General features: G+C 42.6%; 1 protein-coding gene across 2 annotated transcripts in view; it reads right to left on the bottom strand.

Moving 5' to 3' along the window:
* The window catches only part of NCBP1 (nuclear cap binding protein subunit 1), a 46,446-nt gene that overhangs the window by 6,838 nt on the left and 23,243 nt on the right, over positions 1-16,365 (bottom strand). For both annotated transcript variants that reach the window (XM_004710991.2, XM_030887395.2), the window contains 10 exons: positions 15,219-15,329; positions 14,388-14,452; positions 10,529-10,591; positions 10,215-10,289; positions 8,976-9,079; positions 7,523-7,645; positions 6,285-6,387; positions 3,735-3,828; positions 2,812-2,915; positions 965-1,079 (listed from right to left, as the gene is read on the bottom strand). In XM_004710991.2, the coding sequence (XP_004711048.1) occupies positions 965-1,079; positions 2,812-2,915; positions 3,735-3,828; positions 6,285-6,387; positions 7,523-7,645; positions 8,976-9,079; positions 10,215-10,289; positions 10,529-10,591; positions 14,388-14,452; positions 15,219-15,329 (957 nt within the window). The remainder of the gene's footprint in view (positions 1-964; positions 1,080-2,811; positions 2,916-3,734; positions 3,829-6,284; positions 6,388-7,522; positions 7,646-8,975; positions 9,080-10,214; positions 10,290-10,528; positions 10,592-14,387; positions 14,453-15,218; positions 15,330-16,365) is intronic.

The following is a 16,365-nucleotide window of genomic DNA, read 5'->3' as shown; positions in this document are numbered from 1 at the left end:
ACAAAATAATAATTTATAAATTATCAAGGGTTCATGAGCGAGAGGGGAGTGGGGAGGGAGGGGAAAAATGAGGAGCTGATGCCAGGGGCTTAAGTAGAGAGCAAATGTTTTGAGAATGATTAGGGAAATGAATGTACAAATGTGCTTTACACAATTGATGTATGTATGGATTGTGATAAGAGTTGTATGAGCCCCTAATAGAATGACTAAAAAAAAAAAGATGGGGTGGGTGGGTGGTGGTGGTACAGAAGCATAAGTCACTCTTCATCCACAGGAAAGGGCATAGGGTCACAGAAACAACTAACCCTCTGTCCCCCCAGACCTACTACTGTGATTGACACATACTATGTAAATTACACTAGAAACTACTGGCCCAAGTTCACCAGTGCCATCATGTTGAATAATTCTATAGGAGGGTTTTTTAAAAACTTCATGGAAAAACTCCATTATTTCTTAAGTCAATTTTTCCACACACTTTTTGAAGCACCATCTACCCCCAACCCCCACACAATCAGCTCACTGCTTCCTCAAACAAAAGGCTGAATTGCTGAGCCTCCCATCCACATGAGAAGTACCTTGAAAATTTGGAAAGACTAATTAACTAAGTGCCTCACAGCACTTACAAAACATGAAGCCTTTACACTCTCCCTGTCCCCCCCATGCCCCATGAACTCATCTAGACACACCACTGTCCACTAGCTTCTTCGTCCCTCATGGGGTAAATATGACACTGGACCACGAGTCTCAACTATGGAAAAGGTTTACAGCTTGCTGCCAGGTTCACTGTGCAGTAGTACACCAGCACAATGCAACAAGCCTCGGATCCGCCAATTCCACTGCTTCCAGGAGCACTGCAGGATGCGGCTCAGGAAAAGGGAGCACCGTCCAGGTGATGCCTGTGACTATTCTACAGAGACCCTGGTTCCCCAGACCGCCTGTAACGGTGACATCACCAAAGCCTTACCCGTTTATGTTGCCTGGCAAGTTTTTCCTTCGCTTCTTCTAGCTCTTTCTGAATCTTCGTAACGTGTTTGCTCATCTTACGAATTGTGGAATGCAGGATTTCCCAAACAAATAATCTTAAAAGCAATATTATATTTGGTTATTGAATGTTTTCTATACTTTTATATGATAAAGTTTATAGTCATTTATTCCTGAGTTCTAAAATAGCCTTACCCTTTGGGTAAAAATAACTTAAAAGTCTTCCAGCGATACTTATGATTTGCCTTGATTGTGCAACCATCTCTTTCTACCCTTGAGACTCGTGAACTCTGTGCTGTGTCCTTTCTATATTTCTTATTTCCAATCTCTACTAGATAAACGTGGGCGATGTATTGAAATGGAAAACCATAAAAAAACACTAGCATTAAAAAAAACCCCACCACTTACATTAGGGAAAAAACTATGTTTTTTCTCTTCTAAATTTAAACCCTAAATGTCTAAATGTTAACCACTGGCCAGAGGCTCACTGCACCGGCTTTACTGACTTTAACTGGCATACACTACGTTAATTCTCTTGGAACATTTAAAAAAGGCAATTGTTGACAGCTATCAACTAACTGTTGGGCATCAAGAATTAAATACCTAAGTATGGCAACTTCCTTACAGAACTGCTCGAGTATCCATGGTCACATGTACATGTTTGTTGCACAATTAAAAACCAATTTTCTAAAGTAGCTTCTTAGATACTTTTATGTCGACAAACTAGGTCCTCTAACCCCAGTAGAGAGTGGAGCACTTCTTTCTACAGATTTTGACAGGGATGGACAATTTGACAAAACCCAAACCTCAAGTCCAGAATACACAGAAGCCCAGAGTAGACCACTGGACTCTGGAAGGCTCTGAAGAGATGGAAATCGCTGGGCTAGGGGTTGCAAATTGGCGAGTCCTTGGGCAATGCATCTATTCAAGCCTGTCTGGATTTTAATCCTAGCTCTTGCAGTGTGACTCTATGGAGCTAATCAAGCTCCCAGACATCTTCCTACAGGGCTACTCTGCGGAGGACTGAATGGGGTGAAATAATAACTTATTCAGAACAGTGGCTTCTATACACCTGGGTGATCAGCTTTCTGAGAGTCTGAAAAGATCTTAGAACACTTTTGTGTGGCTTTCATTTGTCCATGCCAACTTGGCTAGCTGCACATACTGTTTTATCCTAAGGAGATCTTTCAGATTAGCAGGCACAGTGAGTGAAGCCACCACTTGTGATGTCCTTTTTACAAAAATCATTGCAAGTCCTTTCCATTTTTGCTTCCTGTTTGGCTACCACTGTCGTCCCAGTTCTGACAGAATGTAAAGTTTATGGATTCAACCTCACCAGTTAAGAACCACCTTGGTAAGGTCTCTTTCCTGCAGCTCCAACTTTATATACATTCTGCACTCACTCTCAAGCTTTTATAAACGTGAAGGAAAAAAGCCATCAGGCTTTTCTCGATCCTTTCATGATTTAGATTTAATTTGTGACAACTTCATTTCTCTCCTGGCTCCTCGTGTACATGCCAGGTCACCATCCTCCTGTGACTTGACACCGGGTCTGACTGAGGCTCTGACACACCGCATGGCTCTTGGCCAGGCAGATTGGATTGTATTCTCTCAATAGTCTGAATTCTTCGTCAGCATTTCTACCTGGCTACATGGGCCAGATCCAAATGGTGTCTCTCTGAGAGATAAAGCAACCTGACTGGCTATATCTATTTCTACTGTCTACGGATCTTTGGACAAGTCCAACTCCACCAGAATGGACTGTGCTTCAGAATTTGGTGTCCTTGTATAAGAGAGTATACACAAAACAATTCCTAGAATCCATGTTACCTGGTAAAGTCACGAGATAGTTCAGAGGAGAAGATCCAATTTGCTACTGCAGCACAGTCCACAATCTGTGTGCGAATCATCTTATCCACTAGCACGGCAATCATCTACAACACAGAGCACTGTTTAGGGCAAACTGACCCACCTGCCGGTCAGAACCACGGTACTGCTACCAGAGCTAAGTGGGGAGGGAGGGGAAAATGAGGACCTAATGCTAGGGGCCTTAAGTGCAGAGGAAATGTTTTGAGAATGATGAGGGCAATGAATGTACAAATGCGCTTTACACAATTGATGTATGTATGGAATGTGATAAGAGTTGTATGAACCCCTCATAAAATGATTAGAAAAAAAATTCACTTTCTGTGGAGATGGAGTCAACTTGACTCTTTTAGCCTAAGATTTATTTCTTCGCTATGTTTGATTTTGGCAATGCAAGAGATACTACAGTACCAGTACAAATTGAACAACGATAAAACAAAAACTCTAGCATATCACTTGTTTTATATTTCAGAAAATATCTCAATAATTTTCATTAAATCCCAGAAGCTAAAAACCTAAGAATGTTTTATCATAAAATCCTAAATACACATGTTCTGATATTTCAGTGTCTCTTTATAATATGAAAATAATATATCAATGTTTGAGAAATCTAAAGCTCGTCTATATAAACTTAAGACTGGGTAACAGCTTCCTAGCCAATTGGAATAAGTATTTTAACTAACATTTAAACTGTAGTGAGAAATTAAATAGTCCAAAACCAAGCCACAGCACTTGTTCATTAAAGAGTGAATCCAACATCATCCCTTCCACAGCACTAAAGACATTCCAGATTTTAAGCTGTTAGGTTCAGAATAAAATCTCATGTTTGACAAGCTGAAACGAAGGCAGTTACTCAGCTTACTTTACGATCACATAATGGCTCTTACCTGTGGGTGGTTCCGCCACACTTCAAATATAACTCTGAGGACATGTAATTTGCCCTCATCACTTTCAGCTAAGGTTTTGAAGACTTCATGAAACCTTTTGATAATGGAGAGAGAAAAAATATCACATATATACTAATTCCATGAACAATTTAATGCTTTCAAAATCTTTTAAAATATAAATGCAAAATAAAACAGTAGCCATGAAGGATATAAAGACATGAGTAGGAATTCAGTTTTTATGGTACCTACCACCAATCCTTAAAAATCAAAACACCTTACAGAAGGGTCACAGGGAAGGGACAAGTCAGCCAGGGTGCAGTATAGCACGGACAAAACACACATTTCTCTAGTTCTCTTATGCTTCCCCCCACACATTATCACAACCCCAGTTCTACCTTACAGATCCAGCTATTCTGGAGCACGTACACTAGTACAGGTAAGAGCTCTTGACACATGTAATCCAGGACAGATAAACCCCTCAGGTACAAAAATGGGAGAAGCAATATCATGAGGGTAGAGGGAAGGTGGGGGGATGAACAGAAACACGGGTGAAGGGAGGCAGCAGACGGTGTGAGATGTGAAAATAATAATTTATAATGCATTAAAGGTGGTGGGTGAGTGAAGGAGGGAGGGAAAAAAGAGGAGCTGATACCAAGGGCTCAAGTAGAAAGAAAATGTTTTGAAAATGATGATGGCAACATATGTACAAATATGCTTGATATAACTGATATACGGATTGTTATAAAAGCTGTCAGAGCCCTCAATAAAACGATTTATTTTTAAAAAAAATCAAAACACCAAACACACCAGTCAATTCTGACTCACAGGAAATGAGAGGACAGAGCAGAACTGTCTGACAGGGTGTTTAAGGCTGGAAATGTTTTAAGGAGGTACATTGCCTCCTCTTTCTCCCGAGGTAGGGCTTGTGGATTCAAACTAGTAACCTTGTGGTTAGCAGGACAATGCTTGACCCAATGGGCCACCAGGGAGCCTTCACAAAGATTTACAATATATTACTTTAGCTCAAGGAACTGCAGTGGCACAGTGGTTAAATGCTTGACTATGGGACTGAAAGGTCGGTGGTTCAAGCCCACTAGCTGCTCAGCAGGAAGATGTGGCAGTCTGGTTCCCTACAGACCTATTGGGGTACTTCTACTCTGCTCTCCATGGCTATGCTGAGTGGGAACGGATTTGACGGGCAACGGGTATTGTTAGCTCAGGATGAAAAGTTTACGGAGTATATATAATGAAACGGACTCAGGAATCCTCCCTAAGCACAGGCGGCACCTTCTGGCCGCACACCATCTGACTACAGTGGGGAGCTTCAGGAGTTGAGAAAGGGAGAGGAGTCCACAGTCTCGGCTTGGCTCGGAGAATAGATGCCTTCATCTTCTGAAGCTTGTCTAACATGCAAGAAAGCACAGTCCTTAGATACCAACTTCTGGGTGGCCTCCTGCAAGTGTAGTCAACTCTGATTTCCGACATCCCTTGAGAAAGATGAGGGGTAAGAGCTGCTCCTGTATCTATGGCTATACTACGGACCTGGTTCTCATTAGCCTCTATAATGGTTTATGTGAGAAAAGTGCATTTCATATATACATGCACATGGTGCAGAAATGATTTGCTTTGGCTTCTGTAGACATAGTTTTCGCTACTCCCACCATCAACCAGGCAGATTTGGCACATTTCCTCTTGATGGGTCTGGGTAAGAGAAGGTGGGGGAAGATGTTAATATTCAATCATATGTGAGTGACTGTTAATAGGGGCAACTGTGATCGCAAAATCCTGGAACTCTAACTTGAGGTTGGTCAATTTTGGCATATGGCTGGGTATAAAAATAAGTTGTCCCAGAAGCAGAAATGAGGGACCTCACAATCAAGGAAAAAGAGCCACAAGTGGAGCACATCATTTAAACCCCGAGTTCCCGGTGTGCTGAACCTTCTTGAGCCAGGAGACATCTGTGACATCAGAGGAGTGGCTGCAGCAGAACCAACAGCCGAAGCACAGGCAGCACAGCAGGTCGACTGGCCCATGGAGTAAGGCTGAGTACCTTTGGGGAGGAGGCTCACTTAAATGCCGAGAGCCAGAGCAAAGAGTACCTGTGAGGAGAGGTACTTTTGACCAGAAGATTGTATTCTGAGCATTTCTGATCCTGAACTGTCACCTCTTAACTTCCTTAATCAACCCCACAATCATGAGTACGATCTATGTGGCCACTGCAATGACTTCTCAAACCCATCAGAGCAGTAGTGAGTGCCATGGGAGGGAAACTTGGAAGGTCGAGGGATGTCTGACCTCCCCTCAAAGGAATTGATCCTGGGCTGATGGTGAGTTTGATTCCCCGTCTCCCTTGTCAGAAGAGGGAAACACATACACTTAAAAACAGCAGTGGGATACCGATTTTAGTTACTACAAATCCAAACCCAACGTACCATACGACAATACTATAATTAATATCCCATCCAATGATTTCACTCTAAGGTACTCCCATTGACATTCAGAAAGCAGAGTCCTGACACCACAAGAAGGCGGTGCTTCTGCTGTACTTACTTGGCGAGAGCACTGAAGGAGTGGCTGAAGGATTTGGCTGCCAGGTGTAGCAGAGTCTGGACAAAGACTTCTATCTTCAGTGGGTTAAACCCGAATCCTTCATCTGGAAAGTGAAAGCAGAGCAAGTTCGTGGGGCTGCATCTGGGATACTGGACAGATACTCCAACACGTGTTTAACCTCCATCAGTACGGAGGGAATAAAAAAAAAAATCAGCACTGGTTTCAGCTCATCAAAGTCTAAGAAGTTTGTTTTTGCTTTTACAAAATCTAAATGCTAGATCCTACGTATTTGAAACCAGCGATGGTCTTTTATTATTTTAGATTCCAAAGTAAGCATCTTAGTTTTTGCCCTTTGTGACTATTTTCCTAATTCTTTCATTATGATCCATTTCTTACACAATTACCACAGATTTCCCTGTTCATTTTCTGTCTATATGGTGGCAAGATAATGAAGAATATAAAAGTAATGCAGTAAACCTACAACACAGAAATCTATTTCAAAGACTTTTATTTTACATCTTCTCTAGTAATTCAAGTTTCACAGAGAAATTCAAATTCTCCTGAGTCACTTTCTATGCACAACACACACACACACACACACACACACACACACACACACACACACACACACCCCTCTCTAAGGGTTCCCCAGCTGTCCCAGTAGACTTCCCATCCCTTCCACATTGCTATAGTTATTGAAGTTTTCACAATATGCTTTAGCAAAGAACCCACTTATTACCTTTTCCTTAACCCCTTACTGGTTCAGATAAACTTTTAATTATTTCGTCAATCAGCTCGCTCCACTATGCTAGCGGGGAGGGGAGGGCAACGACTGAGTTTAAACTACACAGCCCATCCTCAGTGAATGCTAATGATTAATATGGTCACTTGATGTGCACATTTCCAGGAGTGATGCTTCCCACTGAAGAGCCTCTCTACGGCAACAGCAGGGAATGTTTGAAAAGTGCAGCAGGATAAGGGGGCATTTTCCTACATATTTAGATACTTTAGATACTTCATCCCTAGGCAAGCTGCTTCAGAGGGTGTCTGCATCTCTTTTTGCATGTAAGAAAAGACATTCAGATTCGAGGAACCTGGATTCATTTGAACATGTCAAACGAACAGACTGCTTTCTGAGCTTCCGATGGGATTTCACAGAACTCAGGCGGCCACAGTCGTGTTTCTGTTTTCACTTGGCCTACATGCAGCACTCCCACCCACCCCTCTCCTTCTCTTACCATCATCGTCCTCCTGGTTGGGATTTGGGATGTTTTTCAAAATGGTGAAGATTTCTGCATTGGTCGCCTTACTTTTAAAAGCAACTGATAAACACAGGGCAACAGAATGCCCAGGAAGAGAATCTAAACGGGGGAGAGAGAGAGATCAGATTTTAAAAATGTTCTCACAATGAAATAACCAAAGCACGTCTTGAGGAGGCTGTCTTGTAGCCAGAGAGCAAAGTCAATCCTCACTTGCTGACACATGTTTCCAAGGAGGCACTTGGGCTCGGTCCTGAAGAGAGGAGTACCTCATCAAGAGCAAAGCCAAGACAAAGGGTGCATGGGGGCATGGGGACAGACGACAAAGCAAGTGGGCCTGCAGGACTTGAGATCGTTTAGGACAAATCAAAAAACAGCACAGCAGAGACAACGGTCACGAGGGGCTGTTGTTCCTATGGAAACAAGGAAAGGCTCCGAAAGGCCAAGCTTAAAGATTCTCTGAACCGCTACAAGGCAGAAGTCAAGGCCGGCACTTCAACGAGCCCCATCAAGCTTGACTCATCAGAAAGCACAGTGGCTACAAGCCTGGGCTCCTTAGTTGGTGAGCATGAAACAGAACCTGCACTTGACCACTTAGGAGCAGCCCGTTAGCATGGCACAAGCACACCTACTTCTCGGAGCGGTTTTAACACATCAACATCGCACGTGTGATTAGCATTGAGACTGCCACTTTATTTGAAGGAGTCAGGTGTTGTCAGGGACCTGGGTGGAGGGCCAGGGCACCGTCTAAGAACACAGCGGACCAGTTTTAAGGTATAAGGAGTTGCCACACAACAAGAGGAGAGGAGCGGTTCCAAGCGCCCACTGGAAAAACAACTTGCCAACTCTTGACAGTGACCACCAATGAACAGCACCTCTTCCTCAGGGAGTGTAAACACTGTGCAAAGAGGAAAATGGCTTATCATGCATACTGTCCCTTTGACCTAGGGTGCAGTCTTAGAAAGATGTGGCCAAAAGGTAAGGAAACACTAAGAACTTTTCTGGAGGCAGACCACTTCTGTCCAAAGTCTATGCACCTGTGCCTCCCCGCCCCCCACCTCCCACCTCAGATCTGATGTCAGGGGATACTTAGCTCAAGGGCTCTCCATCACCCAAACAAATGCCAGCTTTCATGTTAGAAGTTCCTACCCGTAGTAGTGTATTTAACACTAAGGTCATAAATATGGCACTGCAAACAATCTTTTAAAAATCAGAAGCCATAAACAATGATTAAGGTACAATAAAATCTTCCAAATGACCACAAGGCAAATTATTCAAAAGGCACCAGTGACAGACTGCCTTTTATATAGAAAACATACACCCCAGTGGGTGGGGGTGGAAACAGTCCACTCTCTTCAGGTTCGGTAAATGACTTCAGAGTAGAAATGCACGTGTACTTTTGAAAGACGAAGGGTTTCATTTCACTACTTACTGCTACTTTCATCTCCGTACTTGTAAATGCAGGTTGGGTTTGCTGGACATAGAGTTGAGAACGTAGGAGGGACAACATCTAATATGCGCTGATGGTAAGACAACCTGCAATGTAATGAGCAAACTCAGAAAGTGTTTCTGATCAGGTCCACTCTTCAGAAACACTCGCCTTTATCTGGAAAAGCAAAACTGCCCAAAACCAAAACTCAGCTGACAGCCAAACGGGCTCAACAAGCCGCTGTGTGAACTAGCACTCCAAGATAGGTTTACCGCAAAGCTTACTGGCTTGCATGGAGCTGTGGCTCGTGGGCCTACCACCTGTGGCCAAGGATATTTAGAGGGTGTTGATGATGGGAGTCTGGAGAGCCACACAGCACTGTGGGCCGTCAAGCCAAGTGGACCATAACTTGGGGCAATGGATGAGGCTCACCTGAATGGCTAGAAGACTGGTTACATTGTTGTACATAAGTCAACAGTAGGGATGATGACAATACATCTATTCCCAGATAGGATTTTAACCAGAAAGGAAAGAGAGATCACCATTATCTGTGGACGGTAAGGCCATATTGTGCCAGATTCCCTGGTTTGGAGGGGTATATACTGGTTATATATAGAATAGTGTTCTTGAGAGGAATGTACAATGAAATGTTCAAGGAGATGGAACAGTGTGTCTGAAGCTTGTTCATCAAAGGTTCAGAAATGGGCAGATACCCACTGTCGTCAAGTAGTCAGACTGATAGCAACCCCAAGGGGTATAGTGGAACTGCTCTACAGAGTTTTCAAGGGAGTACATCTTTCCAGCACACGGCCTCTTTTTTCCCCCTGCAGAGCCACTGATGGGTTTGAACAGCAGGCCTTTCAATACTTAGTCTACTGTGCTACCAGGGCTTCTTACCAAGATGGGGAAAGGAGGGAGTGCTAAGGGCAAATATGCCAAAACCTTAACTTGGTAGTCTAGGTGAACAAAATATGGAGCTTTTTAATACCATACTGGCAACTTTTACATAAATATGAAATTAGACTTTTGGAAAGCATTTTGGCTCGATTCACATTCAATCCAGATGGCTGTGGTTGCCTACTTTTCCCAGCCTAAATCTGGATCGAAAATTAAAATGGCAATGAAGCAAAGACCTGGAATTATTAAAACATAGTATTCTGGATGTATCTCCTAAGTGCACATTCGAGAAACAACCCCTACAATTAGGACAGTACCTAAACGGGAGAAAGGCAAAGCGCTCACCTCATACATTTCTCCAGAACTTCCTTCACAAACTTGGGTTTGGGGCTTTCAGGATCCTGAGTGAGACAATCTGACCTAATGAGGAAATGCAGTTTTATGAGTTCTTACGCAGAATCTGCACTCACACAATGTGGATTCAAGTAAAAATGGTTATCTTCTACCGAAATAACTTCATTTACATGTAATAAATACCAAAGAAACTAAGCAGCCCAGTGAGGAACCTGCTTCTATGTGACAGTTTTAACCAGTCACAGCTTCTCACTATGGGAGATTCCAGAGAAGGGGAGAATAAAACAAAATACAGCCCCACTCACCAATCTTCCCAGCTCCAACGAAATTGGAAGTTACTTAGATGATGAGAAAACCAATTAATAAACCTATACGGAGAGAAAAGAGACGAGGCAGAATAGGCTAAATAGCTGTAATTTACAACAGAACTTAAACAATTCTTTGAACAGATTTTTAAAAACCTTGTTTTACATGAAAACCATATCCCGCCCCCTACACATGAGGGTAGGTATAAAAAAGCATTGCTACAAAAATAAAAGAAACTTTCATAAAACAAAACTCCCCCAAATATGAAGGTGCTGTTCAATGTGTCCTCCAGATGGCCCAGGGTTTCCAAGCTCACTGACCCTTCCTTCCCACAGAGTTCTGTGCGGCCCACCTTATACCACAATGGGTCAAAAGGCAGTCTTGGCATTCCTCAGGGGAAGATCAGCACTGTAGGCTGGGCAGCTTTTGCTTCCCCGAGAGAAGGAGCGGACTGCATGGGGAAATTCCGCAGTGCAACTTGCCCTGACCTTTTCCGACCAATGCAGCTTTCACATTTCTTCAGTCTTTTCCATCATCAGCTCCCATGACCATCCTGTGTCCTTTGAGAAACTTTATCAACACGACCCCTTTGGAGTCCCCGCCAAAATCATTACCATAACCTGGTGAGCCGAACTCTGCCTTGAACTCAATCTTTGAGGTCTTCCTGGCCTTCCTTGAAGCACTCAATCCATCCAAAAACGGTTATTTTATATAGGCAGCTATTTCAGTTTTAATTTTTTCTATTAGCCCTACCTCAAAATCATTATTTTTCATGGCTTAAAAAAAATCATTTTATTAGGGGCTCATACAACTCATCACAATCCATACATACATACATAAATTTTGTAAAGCACATTTGTACATTCATTGCCCTCATCATTCTCAAAACATTTGCTCTCCACTTAAGCCCCTGGCATCGGCTCATTTTTCCCCTCACTCCCTGCTCCCCCTCCCCCCCTCCCTCATGAACCCTTGATAATTTATAAATTATTATTTTGTCATCTCTTGCACTGTCTGACGTCTCCCATCACCCACATTTCTGTTGTCCATCCCCCAGGGAGGAGGTCACATGTAGATCCCTGCAATCGGTTCCCCCTTTCCACACAACCCTCCCTCCATCCTCCTGATATCGCCACTCTCACCACTGGTCCTGAAGGGATCATTCGCCCTAGATTCCTTGTGTTTCCAGTTCCTATTTGTACCAGTGTACACCCTCTGGTCTAGCCAGATTTGTAAGGTAGAATTGGGATCATGATAGTGGAGGGGAGGAAGCATTTAAGAACTAGAGGAAAGTTATAGGTTTCATTGTTGCTACACTGCACCCTGACTGGCTCCTCTCCTCCCAGAGACCCTTCCATAAGGGGATGTCCAGTTGCCTACAGATGGGCTTTGGGCCTCCACTCTGCACTTCCCCTCGTTTACAATGATAGGATGTTTTGTTCTGATGATGCCTGATACCTGATCCGTTCGACACCTCGTGATCGCACAGGCTGCTGTGCTTCTTCCAGGTGGGCTTTGTTGCTTCTGAGCTAGATGGCCGCTTGTTTCCTTCATTTTCATGGCTGTTTAGAAGGCACTTTATCCTCCTTTTTTTGAAGGCACTCTCAGACTAATGTAGCCTGTGTATTACTGAGCAAAGACATGCTTAATCATGCTTTGATTTACCAAAAATAAACCCATGCCATGTATGAAGTTGAAGCCTAGTAGCAATACATTTTTATTTACCCTCAAATACCTTCCCTTGCCACTCAAGTTTTTTCTTTTTAATCATTGTATTGGGGGTTCGTACAGGTCTTATCACAATTCATACATCCATCCATTGTGTCAAGCACATTTGTACATTTGTTGCCACCATCATTTTCAAAACATTTTCTACTTGAGCCCTTGTTATCGGCTCATCCCCCACCCTCACCTTCCCTCCCTCATGAACTCTTGATACTTTATAAATTATTATTTTTCATGTCTTACATTGACCGCTCTCTCCCTTCACCCACTTTTCAGTTGTCTGTCCTCCTGGGAGGGGGTTATATGTAGATCATTTTGATCAATTCCCCTTTTCTCCTGTCCACCCCCCTTCCACTTCACCTCCTGGTATCACTATTTTCATTATTGGTCCTGAGGGGTTTATCCGTCCTGGATCCCTGGTTTCCTGGTCTTATCTGTACCAGTGTGCATGCTCTGGTCTAGCCAGATTTGTAAGGCAGAAATGGGGTCAATGGTGGGGTGGGGTAGGGTAAAAGAAGCATTAAGGAACCAGAGGACAGTTGTATGTTTCCTCGGTGTGTCACCAAGTCTTTCTTTGGAAATCCTGGAATCTTTTTTCTTCATAAATAAGCTCTCTATATCACTCCTTCTGACAGCAATCTCCCTCTTAAGTCAGTATCAGAACCCATCTGAACACCTGCTTTGTGTCAGGCACCTAATATATTCTTATATATTTATTTTATTTTTTAAGTTTTTAAGTTATTTTTTAAGTTTTTGAATTTTATGAAAAGATCATTTTATTGGGGCTCTTACAGCTCTTATAACAATCTATACATTAACTGTGTCAAGCCTATTTGTATGTATGTTGCCATCTTTATCTTCTAAACCAGGGGTCCTCAAACTTTTTAAACAGGGGGCCAATTCACTGTCCCTCAGACCCGCTGGAGGGCCGGACTATAGTTTAAAAAAAAAACTATGAACAAATTCCTACGCACACTGCACATATCTTATTTTGAAGTAAAAAAACAAACGGGGCAAAAACACCCAGCGGCCTGGATAAACATCCTCGGTTTTGAGGACACCTGTTCTATACATTTACTTTCTATTGAGCCCTTGTTATCAGCTCCTCTTTTTACCCCTCCCCCTTGATAAATGATAAATTATTCTATTTTCATGTATCTAATATATTTTTATATAAATTTCTTCTTACCCCTTCCGAGGAATGCATGGCTTCCCCCCAACTAACAGATAATGAAACAGGGTCTGTTTCATTAAAAGCAGCTGCAGATAAGGCACCTTACACACGCGGCAGAGCCATAATAATGCCCTCTTGTATTGCAGACTACACACACACACACAGACACACACACACCCCCCAAATACCATCAGAGCCACTTTCCCCTCAGATACACCTGACCGAACTAACAAAGAACCCTTCTGAATATTGAGTCCCTTTGTAGGAACTCATTAAGTATTTACCGAATCACTCATGTATTTTCCACCTCAGTCAGTCACTGACATGAGAACCCCCAGATATGGAATTTGAAAAATGAACTCGAAAGGTCACGGGAATTGAAGGAATGTTCAATACCTGCCCTGACCTAAACTGAGAAACTGACAGAAGCCAGGGAAAACAGAAAGCGAGGAATAAAGATGATATTATTTATAGACCTCTCATTAAAAATGAAGTCAACTGAACATCCAATGACCAGAGTTATAAAAATCCAATGGGGTCTATTTATAAAAACAGAGAGCCCTGCAGCTAGGGGTGGGCTTTGGCACATTTGCCCTTAGCACTCCCTCCTTTCCCCGTCTTGGTAAGAAGCCCTGGTAGCACAGTAGACTAAGTATTGAAAGGTCTGCTGTTCAAACCCATCAGTGGCTCTGCAGGAGAAAGAAGAGGCCTTGTGCCGGAAAGATTGTCCATAGCACCAAACACCTAAACAATCGATTAAATAAATAAAAATCTCAGCCTGGGCCTCATTCCATACTAAAATTTAACTAGATTATTTTGGAGAGTCAAGAGAGAAAGAAAATCAACTTGGAAATTCTTAAGAAGGTAAGTGTCTTACTGAGCAAACTGTTTTCTGAGGTAGAGAGAGTAGAAGGTGGCATGGAACAGGTGGTATGGAAATAAAGCAATGACGACGGTACCTGTCAGCACATGTAGTATTCATTGTGTCCAGACGCATGTATAACATTTCCGTTGCTTGTGCAAGCTGTGAGTTTGAAGATAAGGAAAACCATTTTCCACCTCCAGTGTTAACAAAGTGGGTGATACCACCCACTGGTGTGTGCAAAAGCAGATAACTTACACTTTACCCTGGATTATGGTTGACTGACAGTATATAAGTTTTTAACTGCCAGGGGGCACTGAATAATGTTTTTCCTGAAAAGTTAGTTTGGAATCTATGCTATAAAGTAAGCTGTGACAGAGAAGACACTGTTTCCTGAAAGCCTTAACAATGAGTAATGTTGAGCATCTTCGTATAAAGAATTTTTTAACAGCTTTGAAGCATAAAGGACCTGCATACCTGTGAAATCTATTTCTCCATGTTCCTGGGACAGACATTCATTAAAACAAATTTTCTTATTGTTTGTTATATCATTCCATAGGTAGACATCCACTTATTTTTAAATTGAGCAGTAAAATATCAGCTTCATAAGGGCTGTTTTGACCTTGTCTAATGAAGTCCTAACCTCCTACAGAGCTGAGAAAGATGACTGTTAGTTGATAGAAAGCAACTTTTCCTTCTTTTAAAAACTGAAAACACTAAGCTGCTGTCATAGATGTTAAGGTACCGGCTAGGATTGTTAAATATTTATGGACACAAATGTATATATGTGTGTGTATATTTATATATATATATATGCCCTTCAAAAGTGGTTTTGAATCTAAAAGTTTTAACCTAGAAGTAAATTTGCTCATCTTTGAAAGCTGACAGCCAAAGACAGTAGTAAGTTTAACAACAAAGGAAAGGATACAACTTGGGGCAGGGAGCCGGGCTGAAGCTTGCACAGTTCAATGAGCAGGGTTGTGTACATGACATCAATGTGAGGGGCTGCTGGAAGCTGAAACAGCTCAGCAAAGATCACCTGGAAGAGAATCATGAGTCAGAATGCGTTCAACAGCCATGTCTGCACCCCCCTCAACTCTAATAATCGCCTCTAATAATTCATGCCAGAGAACTAGTCTGAATTTTTGAAATGGTGTTCTTTCTGTCTGATGTTCTTGACCCACACCTGCAGAGAATGGTTAAATCCAGAGGTACAATTTACAGAGGGCTCAACGGAGCCATGAGTTCATTTCTAGGAGTAGGAAGAACCCTCTTCCCACTCTGAGTCCAAGTGCTACACCCAAACCAAACTCATTGCCAGTGAGTCAATGTGGACTCACAGAGCCCTGACCCCGACCCCCCTGGGTTTCTAAGAGGTAACTGTTGACGGGAGTAGAAAGCCCAGTCTTTCTCCCCAGGAGCTGCTGTTGGTTTCCAACTGCCAACCATGGGGATTGCAGCCCAACCAGTAACCACCACACCACCAGGGTTCCTACGGTGCTATACAGGAACTTAAATATATAGCCGACCGGAAATCATTTTGGTAGTCCAAGACTTCTCGGCCCGGCCTCTGGTTCAGATTCTTTTTGTTCCCCTCCCTATGCAATCCGTGCACCACCCACTCCAATGCTAAAGCCTTGTTGTCTGCACCCCTTCCTCTCCACCGACCCTCTGTGCCAATTCTACCCACCACCGGGCTTCAAGAACTTAGTGGAAAAGTTCCACCGTCTTTGAATTCCATTTGCCCATGAACTTTTAGGACCTCCTTCACATTTTGCAGGTGAAATCATATGACTTACATTTACACTTCAATGAAAGCATGTCAATGAGCCAAATTCACAGCCTAAATATATTCGTTTCTTAAAGATGGGACAGATGTAACATTTTTTAAGAAGTTTTTTTTAAAAAGCACGTGAATATGCATATAAACAAAAAGTATATCTTAAAGTAGCATATCATACCAATGTCTTGTCTTTTATGAATACTTTTACATAAAAGAGTAACAGTTAACAGTTTGACAAATTACATCCTGGTGTCCAGTGAAAACCCCATTCTAGGGATATGCATTTCTAAAA

This window comes from Echinops telfairi, unplaced genomic scaffold, assembly GCF_000313985.2.
Source record: "Echinops telfairi isolate 266 unplaced genomic scaffold, ASM31398v2 ScPeMD7_7410;HRSCAF=8448, whole genome shotgun sequence".
NCBI classification, from domain to species: Eukaryota; Metazoa; Chordata; class Mammalia; order Afrosoricida; family Tenrecidae; genus Echinops; species Echinops telfairi.
This window is presented reverse-complemented; position numbering and strand designations above follow the sequence as displayed.